Source organism: Sander vitreus, chromosome 2 (assembly GCF_031162955.1).
Source record: "Sander vitreus isolate 19-12246 chromosome 2, sanVit1, whole genome shotgun sequence".
Taxonomy (NCBI): domain Eukaryota; kingdom Metazoa; phylum Chordata; class Actinopteri; order Perciformes; family Percidae; genus Sander; species Sander vitreus.
The window spans coordinates 19,639,515-19,666,671 of record NC_135856.1 but is presented as its reverse complement, the minus strand read 5'-3'; the positions used below and the strand labels follow the sequence as shown (position 1 = coordinate 19,666,671).

The 27,157-nt window shown below is 41.8% G+C and overlaps 2 protein-coding genes across 8 annotated transcripts in view; one reads left to right on the top strand and one right to left on the bottom strand.

The window, feature by feature from the left end:
- Positions 1-98: 98 nt before the first annotated feature.
- n4bp2 (NEDD4 binding protein 2) lies at positions 99-15,236 on the bottom strand. Of its 3 annotated transcripts, XM_078260194.1 has the most exons (16): positions 14,787-15,234; positions 12,712-13,720; positions 12,079-12,203; positions 11,818-11,906; positions 10,563-10,639; positions 10,260-10,400; positions 6,619-9,392; positions 6,146-6,231; positions 5,821-5,866; positions 5,298-5,485; positions 5,061-5,185; positions 4,013-4,139; positions 2,992-3,168; positions 2,351-2,519; positions 1,427-1,550; positions 99-1,340 (listed from the first exon to the last, which is right to left on the bottom strand). In XM_078260194.1, exons 1-16 carry the CDS (start codon positions 15,022-15,024, stop codon positions 1,295-1,297), a joined length of 5,541 nt encoding a protein of 1,846 aa, XP_078116320.1. In that variant the 5' UTR covers positions 15,025-15,234; the 3' UTR covers positions 99-1,294. The 3 variants fall into 3 exon arrangements, with proteins under 3 accessions (XP_078116320.1, XP_078116327.1, XP_078116336.1); XM_078260201.1 differs by lacking the exons at positions 99-1,340; positions 1,427-1,550; positions 2,351-2,519; positions 2,992-3,168; positions 4,013-4,139 and adding an exon at positions 4,234-4,955 and having other exon boundaries at positions 14,787-15,236; XM_078260210.1 differs by lacking the exons at positions 99-1,340; positions 1,427-1,550; positions 2,351-2,519; ... (1 more) ...; positions 4,013-4,139; positions 5,061-5,185 and having other exon boundaries at positions 5,432-5,485; positions 6,132-6,231; positions 14,787-15,236.
- Positions 15,237-16,713: 1,477 nt separating this feature from the next.
- pds5a (PDS5 cohesin associated factor A) overlaps positions 16,714-27,157 on the top strand; it is a 30,794-nt gene continuing 20,350 nt past the window's right edge. The window contains exons 1-2 of one of the 5 annotated variants that reach the window (XM_078260151.1): positions 16,714-16,824; positions 17,760-17,912. In XM_078260151.1, coding sequence (XP_078116277.1) covers positions 17,799-17,912 — 114 coding nt within the window. In that variant the 5' untranslated portion in view covers positions 16,714-16,824; positions 17,760-17,798. Of the gene's footprint in view, positions 16,825-16,944; positions 17,049-17,367; positions 17,638-17,759; positions 17,913-27,157 lie in introns of those variants that run through there. The other 4 variants (XM_078260160.1, XM_078260135.1, XM_078260143.1 and 1 more) reach the window with 4 other exon arrangements.

Sequence of the window (27,157 nt, the reverse complement as noted above, 5' to 3'; positions counted from 1 at the left end):
CCACTCATAAACTGGCAGGTCTTTTGATACAGACTAAGGCTTATTCTTTCCACTATGGTACATAATCCTTTGATGTAAAACCATACATATACACAAACTGTAAACAAATAGGAGTTTATTCCACAATACAATATTCTCTGTAAAACGATTAGAACAAATGAATAAAAAAATACAATTTTCTATTTATAATTCATGTGTTCACAACATTATGTACAATCAGTAAAATCTGTCAACGTTGTTGCACCTTTATGAAAAATATCACACAGATAGAAAAACAGAAGCTATTTTAAACCTACAAAACTAGTATACCAACCAGAGGAATACTACTGCTACTAAATTTGGCACAATAGGTTAAGAAAAGGATGGAAATAACCGACTGGCCTCGAAAGACAAAACCTCACAATGGTGAATCTTTTCCTGAGTTTGAATATCAATATTTTAGCAGCTTGGCTTGGCCTTAAGTAAATGAAGACTTGCAGTATGTTGCTGAGGCAGCTGCTACGACAAAGGAGACCGATTGCTGCAGAACTCACAGAAGAGGTTCTTAAACCTATTTATTGGCCTTTTGATCATCTGAAGAGTTTCAGAATCACCTCCTGGTGAGCAAGACGCACTGTAATACTACAACCAAGACAAAAACTCTCTTCAGTCTCTGCATTTAGTTTTGTGATAAGTTCTCAGACTACATGGCATGTAGTCTGAGAATTGGCGTCAAATGCTTAAATTGTGTCTCAAAAAAGGATGTCATATTACTTAAATTCCTAGAGAGCAACCTCTAAGCAGACAACCTGCAATCATGATTCAATTAAAGATTCATAAAATCCTCACGTCTCAAACGTGACTCCAGATTAGTAAATGTAAGAATGATTAAATAATGCCTTATTCAACAGGACGCCTTCAAAACACAGGGCTTTTTCATACTCTTTAAAAAGGCATAACGATAAATGTAAAGCAAAATACAATCACACTATAAAACATTTTTACATTTAAAATGTACATACATTCTAGCTTTACAGCTGTGTGAAATTACCTTATTTGCGTTTCACCTTATTTTTCATAATCACAAAAGAAAAAAATAGTCTTATTAAGATCTAAATTATGATTATGAATTTAAAATGAACCTCAATTTAACCTAGATTAAGATTAGGATTAATTTAAGAGCAATAGATAGAGACAGGATGAGTGGGGAAAACTGTAGTAATTGTGTGTGTGTGTGTGTGTGTGTGTGTGTGTGTGTGTGTGTGTGTTGTCCTTCATGGCGGCTTTAGTTTGAATCCAATAAACCAGGTTCTTCTCACATCAAAGAGACCAACACGAGACCAGGCTTTGGTTCAGTGAACCTGAAAGGTAAAGAGAGAGGTGGAAAGGTGGGTGACGATGAACGTGTGTGCGTTTTGCGTGTGTGCACTTGTGTGAATGTGCATACCTGTAGTGTTTGTTGTTGAGGTAGTCTATAACGGCGGGGCGGATGCGGGCCACGCCCCCCTGGCTGTGGTTCCCTCTTCCTGTGATGACAGAGAGCTGAGGTCGACACAGACCCTGCTCACAATCTACACAGAAAGAGGCCAAAGATAAACTAAACAGCAGACAGTCAAGAGAAGCAGCGTGCACAAACTTTGACAAGGTGTACTTGTTAGATGTTCTGATCCCTCACGTGATTTAGATGTACACCACGTAACAGTGTCGTCTCTAGTTTGAGTCGTACTGTTTTGCAAACCCACGGCCCATTACCCGCAATTATCTCTAAATCAATTCAAGACCCAATCGGTTTATGTAAGACTCACAGTGGGACCCTTACCCATCATCCAAACCAATTTCCCAATGCTCTAAAACAAATACTGTTGGCACCAATCAGTCGTTTACACAGTTCTAAATACACAGTTCTACCCCTCCAAAATTCCAAAGAAGTGCGCATACACGCACGCACGTCAAGAAAACACATCTGTGTGATTTCTTTGTTACTCAAACAGCCTTAACTATCCTGAATGGAAGTTTAGTAACACAGCTGGAATTAAACAAACATCGGCCATTTTACACTATTTTAACAATTTATGGACATAATTGTATAATAATTAACCTACAACACAGAACATCATTTCATTTATTTATTTTTAAATGTCCATTCTCCTGTAGCCCATCTGCATCCAAATCCTTTAACCGTTTCCATAACCTATACATTGAAATATATATACAATATATGTTTTATATATTTTAAAAGGGTACCTGTACCCAACACAGTGAGACGCTGACCTTGAATGTAGATTTTTAGTCATGCCAACATTTTCCCTCTCATCCTCCCCTGTGTATTCATTCTTGATTCATGTATACAGTACAGTATACGGTTCATTACCTGTGGTTTTCTCCTGTAAGACTTCAGCCAGATGCTCCAGGGCCTCGTCTACATGCAGCCCATGGAGGTCCAGGATGTTGCTAGGCAGCAGCGATGAGTTGACCCTCTTAAAAATCTGAACTGCTGCACGGTGATTGGCCTCACGCATCCTCTGGCCATGCAGGTGTCCCTACAAAAGATGGTGATGCAAATTAAGTTACTGTGAGTGCAGAATGTATAAATAGAAGAAGAGCTGTGCCTTGAAAACAAACAAATACAAGAGAAGCTCAATGATAAAGTTTGAAGCATTACCTCTAATACAGTATATGCCCCCCCCACCTTGTTAAGCGAAACTTATTAAATAAAGGTGAACCTTTGTGTACGATTTGTGGCATCTAGCAGTGAGGTTGCAGATTGTAACCAACTGAAACTTCTCCTGTGTGCCAAGTGTGTAGGAGAACTACGGTGGCCAACGTAAAAATGTGAATGGCCCTATCTAGAGCCAGGGTTTGGTTTGTCCGATCTGGCAGACTCTGTGGAATATATATTCCATTTCTGCCAATAGATCACGCTAAATCCTACACACTAGACCTTTAAATAATAACAGAAATACAAAGTGCTTGACAGGTGAAAATATTATAGTAAAACATTCAGCTCCTCACCTGCTGTGCGTAAAATGAGGCCACATCTTTGCGTCCTTGCTTGAAGGCCTCAGCAGCTTTGGAGAAACACTCGAGCTGTCTGCTCTTCTGTTGGCTGGCCTCGGCCCTGAAGTCCTCATACTCTGGGTCCTCCGTATCCTGATAGTCAGGTACGGTTAGCTCCGGGGGCTTCTGCCTCTGACAAAGTGACAGTGAAACAGAGCGAATTAGGGTGGAGAAGTAATCACTAAATCATATATTGTGATATTAGGGGTGTAAGAAAAAAAATCGATACACTTTAGAATCGCGATATTTTATTTTGCAATACTGTATAGATTTTCAAAAAGGCAATATTGATTTGTTTTTTATTAAAAAAAACATTTTTTAAGTTTTTAAACGTTCAAAAATATTCATGTAAGACAGTGGTTCACGTTTATGTTGTGTTTAAACCCCCTACTGCTAGCTGGCTATGCTGATACACACCACTAGTGTCCTTGCCTAACAGTGCCTAGCAGTGCCTGACTTTTTGCTAGAAGCTAACAACGTAGCTATAGCTGAACTTTGGCCTACTTCAGCATATAAAAATTAGCTCACTAAGAACCTGTGAACCAAAATCCCAAACTGGCAGTTTGATTTTCTGTGTACTGAATTGTTTACCTAAAGCAAACTTCTTTGACTTTATGACCATCATGTCTTTTTTTTAAATATTAGTTTTACTAAAATTATACTTTAAAGAAATCCCAATATATTGCCTTATGCACAGTATTCGAAATATATTGCAATATATTAAATCGTGACCCATGTATCGTGATACATATCGTATCACCAGATTCTTGCCAATACACAGCCCTATGTGATATGGTCTCTTGCGGTGAGGTTTCAATTTCTTTTTTATTGCAGAGGAAAAAAATAAAGACACAGTACAGAAGTCAAAGGATAGACATACATGAGACTACATAGCATTCGTGTTTAACATGTGAAATTGATGAATATATTTGTTCTGTTCCACTGTTTGTTTCTCTCTGCTTGTGTTTGTGAATACCTTCTCCCTCTCGAGGCTGGCTGCTCTGAGGTGGTTGGATCGAGGAGCCTCTGGGGCGACCACTGTCTTGACGGGTTCCTGGTCCAGTAGAGAGCGAAGAAACAGCTCCGTCTGGGTCAGGCTGTAACTATGCAAAGATAAACACATATACAAGTTAGTATTCTCTGCCCCGAACCCGATTGCCCCCCCCCCCGTAATTTGAAAATCAACATTTTAGGCTCCCACCTCTCATTAATGAGGAGAAATGTTGTACAATCTTTTGGGCTGTGCTGAACATTCAAGAACGCGCATGTCGGAGATCGTGTTTAGAGAAAGCACTAAAAAGACTAGTTTACTCGCTTGTAGTCTCGTTTTACCAGACCATCCACACGCTGCAGAGGAGGGTCTGACCAGTCCACTTAGCATTCCAGGATGGGAGAAAAACATGCTTGGGTTTATTGGCATTTCTTTAAACCAATCAGAATCATCATGGGCAGGGCTAAACTCTGCACAGAGCTGCTGTAAAATAGTTGTGCGAGAGAAAACTCAGATTGGACAGATAGTCTAGCTAGCCGTTTCGATATACCATGCTGAGATCTGAAGAGCAGTCAACCATAGTCCTCATAAATCCACCGGACTTTAAAAATTCCAACACGGAGAAAGCGGAAGGAAACGGACATCGGCGAAAATACATGCATCCGGTGGAATTTCCTGCGGCACCGGAGCAATCCCGGAAGTGGAACGTCAAGGATATAGACTCACTTGTAATACATTTGTTAAATTTGTTTGTTTGTTTTTCACAGTGGAAATTCAGGTTTTTAAAAATCAGGCTTGGGCTCAAAACTGCTGCCGTGGTTTGGGCTCGGGTCGGGCTTGGACAGAAACTATGTGGGATCATGTAGGGGATTGTGGGTCTTCTTGGGCCCGATCATAGCTCCCCATCAGTTACATATATTTTTGCTTGCTATAGAAAAAAAGAGAGCATGTTTGTATTATCAACCTTCATCATTTATATGATAAAGTGTCTTAAACAAATTAAATGAATACATTCTCAAAGTTGTTTTCTCACTTGTGGTCTCTGAAGATGTCCTGGAGGAAATGCCTGTCAATAGTGGGGAAGAGGGAGTACAGTTGGTTCTCTTTCATCAAGGCGGCTCCATCACGCCGGTCAAGGTCTGCACAACTTTGTCTGGTCTAATAGGAGGAGGGTTGAAAGAGGTGAGGATGTGGGGAACAGACAGGAACAAACCAGGATAACATTATTTAAGAAGTCCACAGGTACAGTAGGCGTAGGCCTATGCGTTACCTTTTCCTCGTTCTTCTGCAAAGCCTGCTGCTCTTTAATAATATCTCTAAGAGACACATGTGGGCGGGACACATTCCAGTGGTCCATGAATGGCATCTGACCATGGGCTTCTGGTTGGTTGTTCAGTGGCTGTGTCCAGTCTCGTGATCCAGGTCTGGACCCCTGTGACTCACCTCGAGGTACTGAACCTATACATTCAAAAAGGTTGTGAAACAAAAGGTTGTTATTTCTGAAATATGCTGTTCCCAGTAGTATTTCTTTATTTGACTCAGACAATATGGGTAAACACTGTTACATAGGAAAAATGCATCAGATGTAATGTATCTTTCTGAGTCTTTTGCAGCCCCCATTACTGGTTAGGCTTTTGTACACAAAAAACTGTGATTTTACATGTAAGTTTCCATGTGTGTATGTAAGACAGTATTGATCATATGCTGAGCAAAGGAAGCTGCAGTTATCATGAATGCTCAATGGATTTTATGTGTGTGTGTGTGTGTGTGTGTGTGTGTGTGTATAAACTTACTTTCCTGAAAGTAGTGAGAGGAGAGAGTTGCTTGTTTCAGCTTTTCCTGTAAAACAACATTCATAGTCAAATTAACAAACGGAGACCCACTCAGAATATCAGGGTACATTTATAATTGCATGGATAGAATTGATGCTGGTAAAGACTCGCTAAATTATTAAACCTGCAATAACTGATGAAGCTTTGTAAAGCCGAGGGGAGCTGCAGATTTGGGTGATAATTGTCTGTAGATTAATCACTACGAGCGAACCCTCTCACACTGTCATTCGTTAACTTGTTATTCATTTAAAAAATATATTGATTATAGTCACCTTAAACAGCCTACCTGAATGGTTTCCTTCCACTTCTGGTGGAGCAGATTAGCCAGTTTCAGGTCCATCTGCACTACATAGTCATCAGTGGCGCATGTACCTGAATATTGTGGAGAAGACGGATACCCTTATGTCAGTCTGACTACCAGAGAAGTATTTAAAGATTGTATTGGTTCAGCAATTCATTAATTAGTATGTTTCAAGCAAAGCTGCTTATCAGATCGTCTAACAGCTATAAAAACACACTTAGTTGATCTCGAGGGCTGCGCTCAACATATTTTGTAATTTTTACGAAGCAGACAATCACACCCACATTGTGCAGCAACTGACCAGGTGTGGATATGTGAAAGACTTAAACTTCTGTTAGTTATTTTTTATGAATCACAAAGTACTTTTTTTTAGCTTAAAAGGCCTGCCTTGTCATCAGAGTATTTACATTCAGTGGTAAAAAGGGTTTTCTTCAGTATGCCACCTGTGTGTTGGTTACCTGGGTCTACTCCAACAGGACCAAACAGTTCAGTTAGCTGCAGTGCCAGTTCAGTGGGTAGTTTCAGCTCCACAGTCTGAATGTCCAGGTGTGTGCTCCTTCTCTCCTCCATGTGCCTCATTTCAGTCTTCTTCTCCTCCGCCTGTTTTTGATCTCTCTCCATCTCCTCTAGCTCAGCCTGCAGCAGCCGGTGAACCTCGTCCATGCTAGCAATCTCCTCATCAATCTCAACTCTTGACTCTTCAATTATTACTCCATCATCTAAGCTTCCACCCCAAGCCCTGCCTTCTAGGTCAGCTTCTGATGTCCCTTTGTGTTCAGTGTCACCCCATCTCTCTCCTTCATTTACTGCATGAGGCAGACTAAGTTCTGTTTGAGGGGAGGATTTTAAGTGTGAGGTTGTATCGGGATGACATTTCTTTCTAACTGGAACAGCTGCACCTTCAAAACTTAGCATATCGGTATTCTTGGAGCTCTCATCTGATTCTCTGACTGTCCCAAAGGTTGCCTGCTGAGTCACCTCCTCAAACCCAATTGGCTCTCCCTTTGGCCAATCTTCAGGGTAATGCTCATCCAACACATCAGGACGTAACCTGGTTCCTACAGGCTCGCCTAAAGCTCCACACGGACTGGATGTGTTCTTCTCACCTTCACCCCCCGCACCATCCTCTTCCTCCTCTTTCTCACCATCATCATCATCTCTGAAGAACCTCTCTCCAGAGTCCAGCAGCAGGTTGGTCGTCCATTCCAAGTCCTGACAGCATTTGTCATACAGATCTTCTAACGTATCAAAACTAACCAGTTTAAAATGGCGGCTGAGAATGCGCAGGCTCTCAAGCCGGTTTTGAGTTGCCCCGAGCTCTTTCTCTTCCACCTGTGTGCCTTTCTCATGGACCACGCGATGGGGCACCACTCTGTGGCCGGACGGGTGAATTGCAACCGCCGCAGAGACGGCAGTGGACAACTCTGGCACAAAGCGAGAAGAGTCTCCGGACAGGACTGTGATGTCACTATGGTGGCTGCACGCAGTCACGACTGCATCGTCTTGACGATTGAGACGCCAAAGAAGGGCAAAGTCTTGAGGTTCTGTCTGGGTGCGGCTGCCTGTGTCTACCATGGGAAGTGGGGAAGAAGGCTGCAGGTGTGCCTCAGATTTGGACTTGGTGAACAGGTCAAAGTCTGGTTTAAGGCTAAGGCTAGTGTTACAGTTAGGATTGAAGTTAGGTTCAACATCTGTGTTCATGCTATTCTGAATGCGGTTTATACTTTGGGCTGTGTTTAAATTTGGACATTCGAGAGTATTCGGTGAAGAAGCGGGGCAGTTTTGAGTAAAGGTGAGGGCTAGTTTGCACAGTTTCCCCGATCTACGACCCTGACGCTGCTTTCTCTCCTGACTGCCTCCACTGAAAGAACTGCTTTCTGCTTCCACAGAGGTGTCACACACAGGACTCTGACACATCTCGCTAATGTGACTTCCATCAGCCTCAGCTCTTGTCTCTGTGCTATTCTCTGTGCAGTTATTCCTCTCCGTATCAGTATAACCAGCAGTGGGCTCTGTACCAACCTCACCTTCAACATTGTGGCTTCCCGCTCCGTCATGGCATTCGTTTGCCTCCACAGTTTTGGAGACAACTAGTGAATTAGCAGTAAGAGCTGAGAGAGGATTTGTTGGGTTGGTCGATTTCAAATCCACAGACCCTGTTTCTCTGCCAATCACTAACACATTATCATTCCCTCCTGTGGTCCTACTCGCTTCATTTTCAGTTTTAAGTCCCTCACAATGATCAATTCTCGATTCCCTGACCTTACAAGAGTCAGCTGCCTTCCAGTCTAACACACAGTCAGGTAATTCACCTCTGCTGTTGTTAACCCTGCTAACCCTCTCCTCACTGTTAGATCTACTGCCATGGGATTCCCTAAACCTGCCACCTGCCTCCTCTTTCTCCAGTTCCTCTCCAGAGCTCAGGGAAAGGGAGGACGAACGGGAAGAGCCTGTCTGTATGTCAGCGACTCCTGTCTGAATAAGATCAAGAAGCTTCTGAAACTCTGTCACATTGGGTCCCGACTGTACTTTCGTTTTATTCTTGTTAGCTTCTTGAGACACCCCTCCATCTTCCTTCCCACTTCCCTCTTTATGCCTTTCTCTTCGCTTCACTGGTCGCTGCTCGAGGGACCCCTCACAAGGCCAGTCTCCTACAAAATCTAACATCTCAGGCATTCCCTTCTTTCCCCCATACGTCTCCATCTCAACCGCTTCTGCTTCCCTTGCCTTTTCTTTCCCCTTTGCCTCGCTGTGTGATTGGTTGGTATCGTTCACCAGATCTGCAGGCTTCAACCTGTCAAACCCTGACCTCCTGCTTGGCCTCTCTCTCCTTACTCTTTGTGCAATAGACTCAGAGAAAGCCACAGGCATTTCATCCCCACGATGATCTTCACTCATCACTGATTCCACAATACAGTCAGGGATTCTCTGATCTCCTGTTGGACGATTCATATCTAACTCGGCGTCCAACTCAGAATCTAATTCCCCAAAATCCATGTCATCATCCCCATCAGACATTACAGGGTTTTCCGTAAGTCTTCCAGTAGGATGGAAATTGAGGGACTCCGTAGATTTGTGGGTGCCGCCTTCCATCATTCCCACCTCACTAGAATGACCAATTGATGACACGTCAGGGAGAGAGGAATACAGCTGAGGGCGGGATTTCATACATCCCTCCGCCAATTTAGGCTGCTCTACAAGGTCAGGACAAGGCGTTTCAGAAGACACTGGCCTAGAGAAAACAAAAGAGATATGAATGGTTAGCCATGTTAATATAAATCAATTAACATAACTAATGAAGGGTGCACAATATCAACATTGTCTGATTTAGTCCAATGATGTTTGATGATTCATGTTCATTGGATGAGCATAAATCTCATGACGTTTTTTTTTTTCCTTTTTATACCAGGTAATATTTAAATAACATACCTTCTGTGCATTTATAAAAAAAACAGAATTATCCCTTTTGATAGTTATAATAACACATTTTCACTTAAGGCAACAGAGTGGTGGAGAGCCATCTGTAGTAGACAGAAATGTAACACAGATTATATGAATATATGCCAAATTAAATACCACATTTATTTTGAGAAATTAACAGGAAAAGTCACCGGTAGAAACTAGATACGTGGCGGTATTGCAGTGAAATGAAAAATAATGATACGATTGGTATAAATTACTTCTCAGTAAGTCCTCAGTAAAAACTCTTGTGAATGCCTAGTCAACAGTCAGTCAATTCCACTGTGTTTCAGCTGTAAAATATGTCTTATACACTATCCCTACAGACAGAGTTCATTTCATCCACATATCAACACGTGTTGTGTAGCTTGCAGGTAAGTCAGTGGTAGTTTTGCAGTATTCACATTGACAGTCTTTAACTGTCATATACAGAAAGTGACCCCAGGAGGTGCATCAACAACATCTACCGTTTGAATTACTCGACTTTGAGAATATTCACATGGACTCTTATCAATTATCAACTTATTAGATACTCCTCCAGTTTATGCGAGTCATAATTGGGTTTTCTTTATCCAAACGCAATGTGATACAAAGCAGATGCCCTGTGTCTCCAAGACAAACATTTGAAGATGAAACTCACTGTGAGCTTCTGTTCTCCAGAGGCACGCGCTGTTTGATCTCAGGCATCTGTGAACCCATGATGCCCTGGACTGTGATGAAGCGCTCATAACCATTAAGCATACGTCGGATTTTTTCCACTGGCACATTGTGTGTGGTACGCCTGCATATGCATGTAGAGCCACACATAAACAAACAGATACAAGACACAAAACTGGAATATATCAACAGCATTATAGCTCTTCATGTGCCCAAAAAAAAAAAGAATTTAGTTGACATTCTACATTAAAAACAGATGCTACTGTAATTCCTCTCTCTCTCTCACCTCTCCAGTTCTTTTGGCTTGTTCTTCCACCAAGTGTCCGGCTCTCGGAACAGCACCTTATATCCATGTTTCAGGGCCTAGAACAGGAGCAACCATTTTTGCACTTCATAACAAAGTGTAGGGTATCTTAGCTTATGTGTTACTGTATCCAGCCACTTCTTCACTCTTTTCTTTTTTTTTGTGCAATCCCACAAAATATTGGTTTAGAAACAAAATGCTTCTGACGCTGTTAATACACAAAGAGGTATAAGGCAAACGTGTAGTTTAACAGGCATGAGTGGAGTTCAGACCAAAATCAGCCCTGCGTTTAAACAAAACATGGGCTCTTCTTTTTTGCGTGTTCACACGCAATCTATATCTTGTTCAGCTTGTTCAGAGCTGACACAGTCTTTTGCTCTGTCTTTGTATTGAGCAAAGTCTTCGGTGGTGCGTGGCTCTTTTAGCAGTGGACAGCATAGTAAGTGGTCAATGGGTTATGGTTCTGTACCCCATTTGCACACATCTTCACTACCCAGGTAACCCTATTTCTACACAGTTACCTCACGCCAGGAGATAGAGTTGCTGAGAGTGTACAGACTATGGGAAACGTGTTAGGTGGGAGATTGAAAAGCCTGTTGGTAGCCTAACTTTTACTGTGTTTTGGTGGGTGTTAGGGTCTTAGTGAAGCTCTTTAGTATTTCCGTACTGCTGTGGTTGATTTTTTTGTGAAATGATGGTAGAATCGTTTGGAATCTAGGGCCGAGACCGTGGACGCTTCTACCATGGCCCTTAAAAGGGACTGCATTGGTGGAGGCATGTTGTTAAGGTACCAGCGAGACAATGAAATGCGATCCAGAAAGTACAGTTCTAGTAACAGATTAAGGTGTTTAAATGCAAATCAGATACCAAAACACTGCACAGCGGTTTATGATACTCAGAGCAGGAGAAAAACGGTATTCACGTTACAAAATGATCTACCAGGAATGTAGGCAGCAAAAGTTGAGCCAGGTTCAACTTTTTTGCCAGACGACCTTGTGTATATTTTTGCCCTCTGCGTTGCCACCTGCTCTGGCGGAATGGCCTCATTCAAATGAATGAGGAGGTTGCATTTTTTCACACAGGGCTGAAGTCGGTCCGGACAGGCCTAACCCATACAGTGTCATGAATTAAATGTTATTTAAGAGGACTTGTATGATCCTCTTCTCCAGAGCAATTACTGCAAATGCAGAATCAGTTAGCCATGTGAAAGCTGTTAACATGCTTGTTGCTGACTGACCTGAGCCACATAAGGTCTCATCTCCCAGCTCTGCATGTTGGTATTGTCAATGATGATGGGGTTAGCGCCTCTTTCAAAAGCCTCTTTGGCTATAGGATAAAGTTGGCATAAGAAAGAAAGCACAAGACAAACAAGCCACTTGTCATTTTACACACAGCACTTAAAAGGGAAACGATGGCAATCATTTACATAGATAAAAGAAATCTTATGACTCACTGCTCCTGCTTCACTTCTTATCAGAACTGTGTGTGTGTTGTTTACCTTGTTTATAGTTCCATTCATGGGCCTCCCCCAGAGCAGCGGGGTCAAACTGATATACTCCATTACGAGTGAAATAGTCATCAGTGCTCAGTCTAACTCCACCTGGGTTATGCTCTAAGAAGGCTCTACACACACACACACACACACACACACACACACACACACACACACGTAGATAATCTCACAACTGACACATGAGATCTAAACCTGAGACTCCTCTCAGCGGTAAAAGGAGCCTGACCATCTAATGCCTTGTAGGTCTAAAGTAACATTTTAAAAATCACTCCTAAAAGCTCAATCCTAGTCCAACAACAAGAGTGAACAATTAATTATATATATATATATATAAAAAAATAAATAAATATATATATATTTTTTTTATTATTTTATTTTATTTATTTTTTTAAATAAAAGGGTGTGTGTTTTTTTTGCTTGTTAAAAACAAACATTAATATCAGTATGTTTGCAAGCGAAATGAGTACCTTCCAATAAATGGTTGTTTCTTATTCTGGCATGCAACCAAGTCTCCACTCTGCTGGCTATAGTGCAAAACTGCACAAATGCACTCCTGAACACCATACGCTACTACGAGTGCATAGCGTATTGCTATTTAGAGTATCCCAACATTCTTACCTTGCCAAGGTTGACTTGCCAGATCCTGGAGCACCACGTAGCAACACAAGGACCTTCCCTACCAAACGAAGCCTGTTGTGAGCAGGAGAATGTGGGGCAGCAGGCAGGGCCCAGGACTTTGGAATAGTAGCAGAAGGTTTGAGAGGTGCTTGACTGACGGGGCCCTGACTCAACCAGGGAGAGGCATGCCTGGGTTGGCCGGGCCAGTTGGAAGGTGTTTGAGCCACAGGGGTAAGAAACACTGGCCCCTGTTTACCATGGATACGAGGAGAAAACACTGGTGCCTGCAGGTTCCAGGGCATGTAGCCAAGCGGCTCCGGATTCAACATGTTCACCTTAGATCTTGCTCCTCCAACTATCGCTTTAGAGAGCACGAGCCCAGCCTTGTCTGAGAGTGTGTGTGATGGGTCTTGCTTCTTATACACCTGGAAAGCCGAGGGACGTCCAGAAGCTGCCAGGTCCAAAGGAGTTTTCAGCTTGTCTGCAGGCGTCTCTGTCATCAGATGTGTGAAATCCAACGACTGCTGCTCCTCCTCAACGATCTTGTCTTCCCAAGTGCTGAGGTTGTCGAACGGAGAGGAAGCTCCAGAAATATGCTCCACCAGACTTCCCACTAGGCCTTGCTGCTCGACAGAGGGCCCTCTAGATCCAGGCTGCAGGCTGGACTGAAGCAGCTCAGGGAGGACCTGCTGTTGGAATGGTGGTGGAGGGAAGGAGGAAAGGGACGTGCCAACAGATAAATACTGGCTGCCGCCTTGTTGTGCAGTTAGTGTCTCTAGCTCCTGATCGACAAGGAGGTCCAGCTCCTCTGTCAAGATGTTGCTGGAGGGAGGAGAGCAGGGCAGCTGTGATGGTTTGGAGGAGTCTGGGTCTGGTCTAGATTCAGAAATGTGATGTGGGCTGAGCAGGGCTGCAGCAGTGCGCTCAAAGCCAGAGACAGGAGAAGGTATAGGGGCTGCACCTTCAGCAGCCACAGACAGCTCCAAGAGAGAGTCCATTGCATGTTCAACTAGAACACAAACAGAGAAACCACAGACACCAAGAGAATGAAACGAGTGGGTCACTTTTCAAATCATGATTGAATGTTTCAATACTTCATTTTAACGCAGTTGATAGAAATTTGTTTTGATGAGCTCACACAGAACACAGTAAAAACAGAGTGGTAAAAAAACAAAGAGCATTAAAAAAATGATAAAATAAGAGTAAGAGCAAAACAAGCTTTACCGCAGCAATGCTATCAGCACCACATACCAATGATCAACACCATTCAATACATACCATTACAGGACAAGATCTTCTGGTCATGTCAGAAAAGAACAACAACAACACAGTTGGTGGTTTAGGCACCCTCTGGATAAGAGCTGTTATGGAACTTGGCTAATACTTTACAGTCGTTTAAATAACTCTCCTGTCGATTTGCCCTTTATACAGTTAGCATGACATTGCAGGTACCTTAGACAAAAGGCAGATTTTTATGTGAACTCATAATACATGTTTAGGCAGGACTCTTGAGTCGTCTGATCTGGGATTAGTGACTGACTGGGCATGGTTAATTGTTTTCTGTTGTACCCCCGAGGCTCTCAAAGCGTTTTTACTCTTTTATATCAGCAATGTAGGCAGTTTAAACAAGCGGCTGCGTTCTAAAGGCATTGATGGCTTTTGTTTGGTCTATTTCTGTTTTTATTCTGCTTTACTGGCTTGAGAATCACTTTGGTGACACTTTAATACTGGTGCTATTTCAATCAACTTTACCAGGACACACGTCAGCATCTGTTATCCATATGTATTAGGGACGCAGGGACTCGTAGCTCATCTAAACAGGCAACAACAGGTTGCGGAGGGTGCGTGGGTTGAAATGCAAAGAAATGCAAGGTGCAGTCTTAGATGACTGCGGATACTGTCAATAATACACATGTGACCTCCACTATAACGTTACAGTAACCTCACGTAGTAAAATGCTATCAGAAATATACAGCTAACAAGCTACTCAGCTAACTGGTTAGACAGAATACACTGATTAGCATTCCCACGAGTCACAAGCAGGTTGGACATCTGTCTTCCATGTTTAGTGCTACCTTTAAAATCACACTCGGACAGCACGATGTATATAACTTCTGGGTCCAGGTGTGAGAACACCTCCTGCATGCTTTTGACGATTCTCTCCTTGACGGAGCTGGATGGAAAGTTGTTCGCCATGGCACTGTCAAATTCCTGCGGTAGTCGGTAACCCGTGTTGTGGCCGAGGTTTCCCCCCTCTGGCGGTCCGCCGGGAACTCTGGCCGGACTCTGGCCGTTTTTCTTTCTCCGAGGCATTCCGTAGCCGGGCTGTGGCCTCTCATTAGCGGCTACACGGTGCTAACTACGTAGCTGAGGAGCTACAAAAAGGGTGGCCCGGAGCTGAAAAGTGAAAACATCGGGTAAAGTAACCAAAGTGCAGCAACTCAAGGTTTTGATATCTAACAGCACTCCAAGTGGTGGAAATACATCAGAAAGTGGCAGTCTTTCCAAGTCCGCCAACAAGGTTGACACCGGAAATCAGGACAGGGATTTCAAAGTAAAATGTGGCCCTGGCACAGTGCTATGGAGATAGGTCTGGTGCGAGACATGAACAATACCTGGACTGCTGTGGATTAAACAGTAGTTTCACTTAAGTAAAAGTAGCACTGTAACAGTGAAAAAATACCTCTGCATTCAAAATAGTATTTAAGTAGAAGTACAGAAATATAATGAAAAAAATGTGAGGCATCAAACGTGCGGCCCTGTCATTGTAAAATTGCCATATTATTATAGTGTATTATTATTAGTGATACAATAAGTAAGTAGCATTGTAACTAGCCTACCTAAACTGATGGTGTTTCATCTTTTATAAATTGAAATTCAAATATAATTGTATGTAAAAAAAAAATTAATCTGTAAGAAACTAACTAGCTGACAGATAAACAGTGGAGTAAAAACTGTGAAATATTTCCCTCTGAAATGTAGTGGATTATAAGGCTGGTCCAGCTCCACAAGTACAGTACTGGAGTGAATGTACATGCACTTTGTATACTGCAAACAATTTGCAGTAAGGTTTTTGTAATTAAAATCAATTTGAAATTCTGACTACTTAGACACATTGTAGGAACAATTTTGTGACAATGAATTTTCTTAAATACAACGTCGTGCTTTTTTGACAATTAAATACATGCTCGATTACATACCACTGTATTTCTTTGTAATTACAAATTCGGGGTTGTGAGATATTTTCTTTTTTTCTGTATCATAGACTGTAAATGTTATACAGTCTATGATCTGTACCTGATACGATTTAGGAATTTGCCCTTTTACAGGTCAGGTAGAACCTATTATCATTGATGCGCGCAAATAAATAATAATGTCCGATGTTACTGAAACGATAAAATAGTAGTTAGTCAGGGTCCTTGCAGAAAATCAACCTATTTAAACAAAAGCACCTGTTCAACAGCATTCATGAACTACAATATGAAATATGTAAAGTTAAACCACTTCTTTTTTAATTGTTAAAACCAGTTGACCACCAGGTGTCCCTCACTGCTCTTACAATTAATTACTTTATAGATAAAGTTAACAGAATACTCCCACAAGTAGTTAGTAGAAGCAGTAGTGGTTATAATAAATGATATGAAGAAATAGCAATATCATTAAACGTACTGGCAGCAGAAATAAGTATTGACAGCAATTCAATCTTTTAAAATATTGCACTAGCAACAACTAGCCTACTACTATTATCATATAATGATTAATATTAGTATATTTGCAATGGTTTTCATGCCACAAAAAAACTAAACGGGGAAATGGCATCATGCATGGGGTTTATACAAACACAGTCATTACATTTAATTAACAAAAACAATGTTGACAAGTACGGGAGATATTTAAGTAAAGGGCAGGACAGCAAGTGATTTGAGTGCGCGAGCTGTTTGTTTCTGACTCCCGCCATGAATTTTGGTGCTGCAGTACTCCTGTGGGACCGAGGGGGGCGCTCTACACCCAGCCTTCACACAGACAGCACTAACTGAACGGACAGAGAGCTTTGTGCCGAAAACTAAACCTAACCTGTGTCAGACTAATGAATTAAAACGGCCCACTTGAGAGGTAAATACAAACGAGGAAACGCTTGGCAAATATCCTGCTGTTTTAGTCGTAGTTGTATATTTGGAAATATATTAATTTAGCATTTGTTAGGGTGTTTAAAAATCATCTGTGGGGGCAAGTTGGTGGTGAGAGAGGAGGGCTCAGGGCGACGGTAGCAGCCCTTCTTCGCCTGTAAACTAGCGGCAGTACGGAGCGATGCGTTGAAGTTGAAAAAAGACAGTAAAGTAAATTAGCTTGATTTTTAAACTTCACAAAGTAGTTGCATTTGTTGTAAACCACTTGAACTGACCATGAGCACGGCTATTTCAGGCAGAGATGATAGGATACTTCACTTCCTCTGGTGATTGTCTGTAGCTGGAGATGTGATGGTACCTCAATAGTTTGCGGCCTAGGCTAGCAAAGTTAGCTAGCAAGGCTAACGTGTAGTAGCCACTCGCTGCTAGCATTACTTCCTTCCCGCAAAATGCTAGCCGCTAGCCAATGATGTTTGCACTGCAGCTAGCTAGCTAGCTAGCTAATTTGATAACATGTATGACAGTAGACGTAGCTACACTGGCTGCTCTCGTGTTGTTTTTAAAGTGATTTTCTAACAACTAGCTAGCTAAGCGGTTCAAATAGCGGTAAGGGTACCGGTATAGCAGTTGAGTATGTTTATTTAGCGATACTATGTTTGATGAGAAATTTACGGAAAATACGGAGCTGATGTTTAGCTGGGGTATTTTAGCATACAAGCTAATACTATGCACAATGCTGGTTTGATGTTGGCTTTCTTTCTGCAAAGTTTTCTGGATTAGAATATCGCTAAATATGCAGGTACGATGTTGACAATTTTAGCGGACAAAATTGATGATTGGCAAATGAGAACTGTGCTTAAAACGAGGTTTTGGTAAGTGCGGTAGCATGGTTGTGTTGAACTTTTGTTTTCTGACCCATAGAGGCCAGTAGAAGACCGTGTGGACCATACATCAACAAGCATGGAGTTCCCGCAACAGCAGAAACCGGCGGGGGAAGGAAAAATCATATATCCTCCCGGAGTGAAGGAGATTACGGACAAAATCAGCAACGATGAGATGGTCAAACGGTTGAAGGTATGTTGTTGTGTTTCTTGCTGTCAGTAGTATACAATTTGTGCAAGTCCAAACCTCAGTGTACAGCCCCTGACACAATGCCAAAACCCTCCTAACTTTGTAAACTACTGTATATTAAGTCATAAGAGGCCCTTCTTCTTATATGGCTGGCTGTTTTCCCAGTCTTTTTGTTGTTGTTTGGTCTGTGAACAACAATTGTATGCATATTATCATTACCGGAGTATTATGATGTTGTTGAACTTGAGTGTGACTACTACTGTTCAGAAGTATTGAAGTCTCCAAGTTTATCAGCAATTTGTTTTTGTCCCCTTTAAAACTGGAAATATGGGATGATCCCAAAATGTCAACACAAAAAAGTAAACTGCACCCTGAAGCTATATTTACTGCTAGGGAAGAAAAAGAGCCTTTATATTTGCATTTCTTATTCAAAGAAGGACTAAATGTATATGTTTTTTTTTGGTACTTGGAGGCAGCAGAAATAAGTTGTGACCTTTTTAAGTTGGCATGCCAGACTTTTTAGCAAACCGTTACACACACATCCAGCAGTTACAGGGCAACATTAACATGAATTTGGAAATCAAGCCCAATAATTACTTTCTTTAGCTAGGTTTTTAGTCTCTACCAACTCCTGAGGGAAATGTCTGACTCGTTGCTGTGCAGGTAGTGTAGAGTAGGTTTTTAGTGCTTTTCACTAAAAAAAACACTGCCCACTGCGGCCAAAAACGACGCTGTGTGAGTTAACCAAAACAGTAAAGTTGCGTCAGCTAAACAATGAGCTTAAACTTGCTATAAAGCCATGTAAAGCTAAGGGGAGCTGCAGATTTAGGTGAATATTCTATGTAGGTTCATTACGAGTGACCCCTTTCTCATTGTTTTCAATGATACATTTATTATTAAAATATTGATGATAGGTTTAACACCCATGCGTTAAGGAACTTTCTCAAACGGCATCCTGATATCCACCCCTCACCTTCCCCCACACTTAAAACATTTGGCAATTTCAAAGTTGGCATCTGTGTTTATAGGGATCTTGTTGTGACCCTTCTTTATCTTTAGATTAGATTTGATTAGATTGTTTACTATAGTAATACTGAAATGGTTTCCTGACATCCTATAACTGTTTATAGAGTAGCATTGTGACCATAAAGCACACAACCCTTGACCTTGGCAAGCTGGACAAATGTGCTGAATGGCAGGTTGTTGACTGTGCAATACAGTGGTTTACAGATCCATTTAACCTCTGCTGTATACTGCTGAGAGTTGGAAAGGCTGACACTAATTGCAAGTGCAATTAGCCAATTGATGGAAGAGATTTAAGATTTGTGTTGTACTGCAGCATTAGCCAGTAGACAGCGTATTGTATACGGTTAAGGTTATTTAGTCACTTTCATCTACAGTCAGCCGCTATCATAAGTCATTCTGTAGTTTGGTCTAAAGCGAGATGAATGCTTCTGTGGAGGCTTCACGCAGAGCTTTCGCCGTATCCTACATAAGTGGCCTGAAGTTTATACTTGTGTGTTCGTCGATCTCTTTAAAAGAATAGCAGGGCCAGCATGTGTGTGTGGTAGAGCGAGTGACAGAGTGACGGTGATTAGCTTCAGAGCAAGTACCGTCTCTAGAGGGATAGTGGGAGAAACAAAGTATCTCTCCCATGTGCTTTCTGACCAAGGTCAAAATTCTGTAGCAGGAAAACTTGACCCTCTCCTTGATTTCATGTTTATGGAGAAGGAGAACCCGGAAATGAGTAGGGGGGAAATGCAACGCTACCAAGCCACGGCCAACGGACCAATCACAGTTATTGCAGTCTGCGTCGCCTCAACGCAACATTTCTGGGGAGGTGCACGTCAGGCTACGGGGTTGATTTAACGCAGAAGCATAAATAGGCCTTAATGCCTGTGGTAGGTCAAAAAGGAGGGAGACGGTTCATATTGCACCAGGCTGGTCACAGTTTTAATTTAGCCCCCCACCCCATACAAATTAATGTAATGCACGTCATTATGCAACTCAAGAAGCAAATAAGTCTTGTATCGAAGTATTTACCAGAAAATTTGTGAGCTCAATAAGTAAATAGACAACTTTGTTATTGGTGTATTCAGGGTTTATCCTGGCTCAAAATGGGCCTTTGGGGGGGGGACACATTAAGCAGGGGGGTTCTGGGGGGTCCTTCCCAGGTAATTTTGAGCGTAAAAGACTTCAATTCCTGCATTCTGATAAATTTTTAGGCACCAATTTATTGTAAAAAAAACAATTAAAAAAAACGGCTATATTTATGGCAAGGAAGCGATTCCTGAAACTATTCTTCGAGGAACTCGAATAATTCGATTACTAAAAAACCTCGATGCGAAATGATTTGCCTCGAAGCTTCGTTTAATCAATGTTACCAGCGTTGTATAACTCACGGTGTTTCAGCACGGATGATTATTACTGTCGCACACCGGGCTGAAGCTGCTGGCGACACGTCATGAAGACTGACGGCGCAGATTACAAAATGAAGAAAGAGAGCGTAAATAGTGAGGGGCTAAGAGAAGAGACAGAAAGTGTCCAAAGTTTGGAATCAGTTCAAACGTAATTAAAACTCTGTACAGTGTGTCTACTGCAAAATCAAACTAGCTTACCACAATAATAGCACGACGTCAATGCTTCAGCATCTCAACAGAAAACATCTAGTCTAACTTAATCATCCATTCCACGAACTGGAACTGACAAAAGTAAATCAGTCGTATGGACGATGAAACTACACCAAACGCAACAACTACCAAAAACAAAGACAAGAAAATACGTAGTGGTGACCACAATTTGATCTAAAGAGCCGACTTGTTGACTATCCCTTCAGAAAAACAGCTGATTGTCGCGCACCATTTTCTCGCACTCTCTTCACGGAGAAACAGCTGATCAACAATCTACTAGCATAAGTGTAACAGAGCTGTGTAGCATTGTAATCAAATATATAAATGAAAATAGGTTGAGTATAACTAATATTTACATATATACAGATCAGTCTCAGGTTGAAACTTGTAGTTCTGAAAGTTAAGTTGTACAACTTAAGGTAATGTTTATATATGTTTAATGTATGCCTTAGTTTGAAGTTGTTATTGCATTTCAGAAAATGTTTTCTTTAAAAACAATGTAATATGGCACTTAACTGCACTTAATGTTTAGTTTTTTGAGAGATGATATTGTAAGCAATGTATGCAATAAAAATGTAGCTTTTTCCGAAAATTAAACCAAACTATTGTATATTATTGGTCTTCAATTAAACAAAAGTATTTCTTATCCGATTAATCAATGGAATAATCCGTAGAACACTCGATTACTAAAATAATCAATAGCTGCAGCCCTAAATGCCCCCCTTTCTGTAATATTCCCAAAGATTCCTACCCCTGTAAGGAAACTACTGCCTTAAAGAAGATCTGCCATTATGCTGGCATAATGCTGCTCTAGGGTGTGATTTATACCTCTTTCACACCACCTACCAGGGTTGGGCTAGGGTTGTCTGATCGGGGTTTAACCCTCCTTTTGGAAATTCATCCAAGCCAGTCTACATGGGTATATTCCTGAGGCCTGTACTACGAAGCAGGATCAACATGTCCTGGATTTATTTCAGTTACCCGGCTTCACCTAACCTAACAACCGCAGTCCCGCATAACCTGTGTCACGACGGTGGTTAACAACTAATTCAATCAACACAGGGTTTCCCAATCAGCGACGTGCAAGTTCACATAAAAGAGCTGGTGTTTGCACAGCACGACCAAACACAAACCTCTACCAGAGCTGCATATTTTACATAAGAAGAGCAAACTATAATTCTACATAAATATGAAGAACACAAACACGGTTTTACAGGCAAAACGCAATACAGTTGCTGCTTCCTAAAACGGGAAGGAAAGCTGGCAAAAAAATAGCCAACGCTGTAAATGCATAAATCACAACGCTTATCAATGTCACTTCCCCATCAGTCAAGATCTGACCATAATTACACTTGTGTTTTCCATAAACTGCCGTTGCTTTAGCCTATTATTTCAGTTGCAACCCTGGCAGTGGGAAGTGATCGTGAGAACAAACACAAAATATAAAAACATAATTCAAACCGATGTCGCATTGGTAACGCACGGCTCAAGAAGCCGACAAATAGCCTATACGTAATTCATAAAAATACCCATCAGGGAATGTTAACGGGGTTGTCGGTCTCTAAATGTTTTAACCTTTATGAGCGCACCTCTCTCTCTCCGACCACCGAGCTCCACCAGATCTTCTTAAGAACAGTGACGCCGTTATCAATCGAGTATTGATTGGTCGGTAGGCGGCGCTTTTACACCGGTTAATCTCTAATCTCCAAAATAACCTGCTCCCGAGCAGGCTAGGTGTTCAGCATAAGTTACCACGGCGATTTAGCCCGGTAACAAGTGATTCACCGTCGTGATGCACAAAACCCTGGGTTGAACCTGAAGTTACCTCGTTAACACCAAATCTTGCTTCGTCGTATAGGCCTCTGGTCATGACAATTCAAAGATCACCTGGGTCAACCTGGGATAGGGCTGGGCAATATATCGATATTATATCGATATTATATCGATATCGTGATATGAGACTAGATATCGTCTTAAATTTTGGATATCGTGATATGACATAAGTGTTGTCTTTTCCTGGTTTTAAAGGCTGCGTTACAGTAAAGTGATGTAATCTTCTGAATTTACCAGACTGTTCTAGCTGTTCTATTATTTGCTTTTTCCCCACTTAGACATTATGTCCACATTACTGATGATTATTCAGCTAAAGTCTAAGTGTGAAGATATTTTGTTAAAGCAACAATTGTCAACCCTAGAATATCGCCGCAATATCGATATTGAGGTATTTGGTCAAGAATATGGTGATATCTGATTTTCTCCCTATCGCCCAGCCCTAACCCGGGACCAATGCATAACAATTACCTTAAGTGCTAGAAATGGGCGGGGCTTTCACGTCGTATTCAGTGAACATCACATACTCCAGTCCATCTCTATACCAGCAGAACTAATGTTTTGTAGCTAATTGAATCTCTCATTGTACAGTAGGGAGAGATCAATTAAGCTTATTTTATGACCGTTTCGCAGTGATTACTTTCCAAAGCACAAATAAATAACCATTAAACACTTCTCAGAGGATTTTATGCAGAGTGATTTCTCTTCTTTGCATATTTATTGCAGCAGCTGGACAAGGAAGTAGGTTACTCTATTATTGATTTTTGACTATTTTAGGACGCAGAATGTTTAATGTCATTAAAAGTAAAGTTGGGTTTGCTGTTGGCTTCACGACTCATTTTTAAAAAAGAGAGATTTGTACGACCGCCGCAGCCGCACTAAACTGCGGTCTGGGGATGTCCCGTGCGAGAGAGGGGTAGTAAGAGCGGCGGTGCCGAGAGAATTAAACACAACTTATTTTCATACGTTTACCTTCTAACGCTGGGTTTTTACAGGCAGTCTTGCCGACAGACTACTGAACATCCGGGCACCCACTGCCAGCGGACTGTTCGGGAATCTGCTGTTGAAGCTGCCTGTGAAAATTCTAGTTTTATACAGTCTATGGTGAAAACTTAGGCACATAGGCGGCCCACTGTCCTTTCCAACCAGTCACATAATTTGTCCCGCCCCAGCAATTCACATTGAAATAGACCCTAGTCTACCCTGATCAAACCCACCTGGCGACCGGGTCGCGAAGCCGAGTAGATCGAGGAGGGTTACCCCATTCAAACACACAGTCGACCTGGGTATAACCCTTATTGAGCCATTGGTGTGAAAGGGGTATTTTATAGCATGCCGACATTCTGGAAGCAAAAGAGAGTGTGACGTTTAACACAACGGCGTCGGCGTCTAGTGTGTGTGTGTGTGTGTAGTCCTGCCATTTACACAGCCGTTGATTCGGCTCTGTTACTACCTCTGCTGCCTGCTTAATGGCAGAACAACCCTGTTCCCCCAATCCATGTGTGTACCTTTATGTACAGATTGGCAAGGCGGAATAACAGTGCAACATTCCCGTCTTGAACAGGCTGTGTGAAAGGGGCTTCGGATGATTGTGCAGGAGGATTAGCTGTTTGTGTTGGCAGTGCTTCATCCTTATGCAGTTTTCAATCATTCATTTCATTTCCTTTTATAAAAGATTATATATACTACATATATAGTTATATTGTTGTTGTTGTGGGTCATGGATCATGGTAGTAATGTATAGTGAGTAGCTGTCATTCCTCCCTAAATAATATAATTGTAGAGATTGTTTCAGGCATTAACACCCTCAATCAGAGCTCTCACATTCCAAATAAGGCTCTTTATAGTTTTGAAAGCGACTGCCTAACTGAGCCTACCCAGTGGCAAAGTATTTTCTCCAGCGCAGACTGGTCATGTACTCATTGATCTATCCAAAAAAAAGCACTGTACAGAAAGGGAAGGATGAGGAATCAACCACATCTGCTTAATCAGACAGTGTTTTGTAGAGATGAAAGTGTCAAACCACATTTATTTGCTTTTGGAAACCGTAACATCAGGAAATACAATACAAGCCAATTTGAATAACGGGTCAGTGAGTTTGAAGCTTCAGCAAAACTCTGCACAGCAGTATATATTGTGAGAAAGAAAGTAACAATTCTGGAAAGTTATCACAGCAACAATTGTATCCCTTGTGGCGTTGAATAATAAATAGGGCAGCTCTCCAGGTAAACAAAATAATGCACCAGGAATGTGTGCTGGCACGTATTTGATTTGCTAACGAGTTGCATTGCCAGATGACATCATCACAAAAGTTAGGCAAGCCTCTACTTTTTTGAATGGTTTTGTTTTGCCTAAGCCTACTGTACCACTACTTCAGTGTGTGTGTCACATTGAAATGAATGGGAGACCTGGTTGTTTTTTCATGCTGTGCTAATGAACGAACACAGCCGAAGGATTCAATACCCCGGCTAACCTGTTTGAATGGATGAAGGGGGTCACAAGGGATGTTTTTAACTCCCTGGGGAATGAAATGGTTATCTGCTTATAGTTTATTAGAGCTGCTTTCATGCATTACAGGGTTAAATTGTGGCTTTATTTCAGTTAAACATTAAGCAGAAACAGCACAGCTATTGTGGTGTCTCAGACTTTGCATCAGCAGACCTTTAAAAACACGTCACATATATTTTCAGACTGAGCCAATATTCTGTCCAAATAACACACACATTTAAGGGGCAGAGACGCACACCTACTCCACACACTTGATTCTGGGTAAGGAGCCTTCACCGGCTGGGTTGTGACTGTTCTCAGCTGAGAATGTGGGAGGGTAGGAGTGAGTGTGGTGCTCTGCAGTCTGCTGGCGCTGTTGGCCCATCCCCCACCCTGCTGACTGCCTAGCTGTATAGTGAGCTTCATTGCTCTGCTTCGCCTCTTTCATATACTCGCACTCACTTATCACTCTCATAGAGAAAGTGATAGTTTAAAGCATGGTATCCTATTGCCTATCCACAACGACGATGTTTGATAAGATTGGTGTGTATACAACCTCTTGAGACAGTTGTGTTCATGTTAAACCTACAAAAACTGTATTTTATTTCCTGTCATTTTAACCTTCGGCCTATTTGCTTGCTAGGTTTGAAATCCAAATGGGCAAAGGGAAATCAAAAGTCAACCCAATAAGCACCGGGAAACTGTCATTTTCAACAAGAATAAACTCTAGCGAGGGGAATGTTTCTTGCCTTGCATTGTCCCTACTTTAAAAGGGTAAGCACTTGAGAAGATCTCAAACTCGTTGTCATTGAATTCAATAACTCTTTAATGATAAAGGGTCATGTGTGCTCTGAAGCTACATTGTTGTTGCTCTTAATTTTGATGTGTCTGGTGCACAAATACTGTGTGGTTGAGTCACACTGCTCTCATCTATCAATTCACATAAAACTAAATGCAGCCGTTTCCAGCAAACGAGCTTTGACAGGCCAAGTAACAATTTGGACGGATTATAAGGTGCTCTGGATAATTGCTTAAAGTGCTCATATTATGCTCATTTTCAGGTTCATAATTGTATTTAGAGGTTATATCAGAATCTGTTTGCATGGTTTAATTTTCAAAAAACACCAACATTTTGTTGTACTACATTGCTGCAGCTCCTCTTTTCACCCTTTGTGTTGAGCTCTCCATTTTAGCTACCGAGTGAGGCATCACACATCTATTCCATCCTTGTTGGGAGTCGCACATGCGCAGTGCCTAGGTCAGCACTGCTAGCTAGTCATAAGCAGAGTATGAGGGAGTGCCATGCTAGCCTAGACGAGCATTATAACGTGTGTTACAAAGTGACGCAAAGACTGGACTACAATAGAGCTGTTTGGAGCAGTTTGTGAACAGTGTTTTCTGTTGGAGATGGTAAGTCCCTTTGGGGTGAACTTTCGGCTTTTTCACTTTGTAAACCTATTGCATGCACAAAAAAAATATATAACACAATAAAGGAAAGGGGAAAAAGCATAATATGAGCACTTTAAGTTTCTCTACATGCCAGTGTTTGCACCCGACTTCCTTGGTGATCCTTAAGGCTCTGACACACCAAGTCGGCCGTCAGCCCAACTAGGACCGGTGCGGTGTGTCCCGCTCTGCAAAATGGTCTCGGGAAGGAACTTGTTTTGGTGGAACATTTGCACCCGACAAAAGAAAACGCCAAATACAATATTAAATGAGGAACTGTTTACACAATGCAATAACATTTAAATGAGCTGGATACATGGTATGTAATTTGTTCTTAACAGTCTATGGCTGTGTGTACTTTGTCCACAGAAATCCTCTCCAATTGGTCCCAAGATGTCCCATTATATTATTAAAAACATTTTATAATTTTTTACTTTGTAAATCTTTAAAATCATTCCCCGAAAGAAACAAGCAGGCCTGCCTTGTTGCACGATCCAAATTTTCTTCAAAACTTGCCATTTTTAGCGTGTAGCTTGCTAGCCCCAAGTTTTTTCTTGTTGTTTCCCGAAGCGAACCGAGATTCAGGGTGGCAACACACAGAGAGCAGAAGGTGAGGGCCATCTGGCACGTGACCTTTCAGGCAATTATCCTGGAAATAGTACTTCCGTTGATCCAGACTAGTATACAGGTGACGTGACGCAGACGGCGGGGATTGCATAATGGAAGAAGAGAGAGAAAATAGCGAGGGGCAAGAGAAGGCCAGAGAACATGACAAAGTGTCTAAGGCCCTGTTTACACGATGACGCTCGCGGGTGAAAACAACAAAATATTTTATCAGATGTGCCTTTCGTTTAT

Bases quoted from the DNA above. Each gene is read 5' to 3' on its own strand.
- n4bp2 (XM_078260194.1), bottom strand. From the start codon at position 15,024: ATGCCTCGGAGAAAGAAAAACGGCCAGAGTCCGGCCAGAGTTCCCGGC. The intron at 10,640-11,817 runs GTCAGTCAGCAA...CTCCTGTTCTAG, and splicing joins TGAGACCTTATGTGGCTCAG to GCCCTGAAACATGGATATAA. The intron at 5,486-5,820 runs GTAAGTTTATAC...TTGAATGTATAG, and splicing joins CTCTCACTACTTTCAGGAAA to GTTCAGTACCTCGAGGTGAG.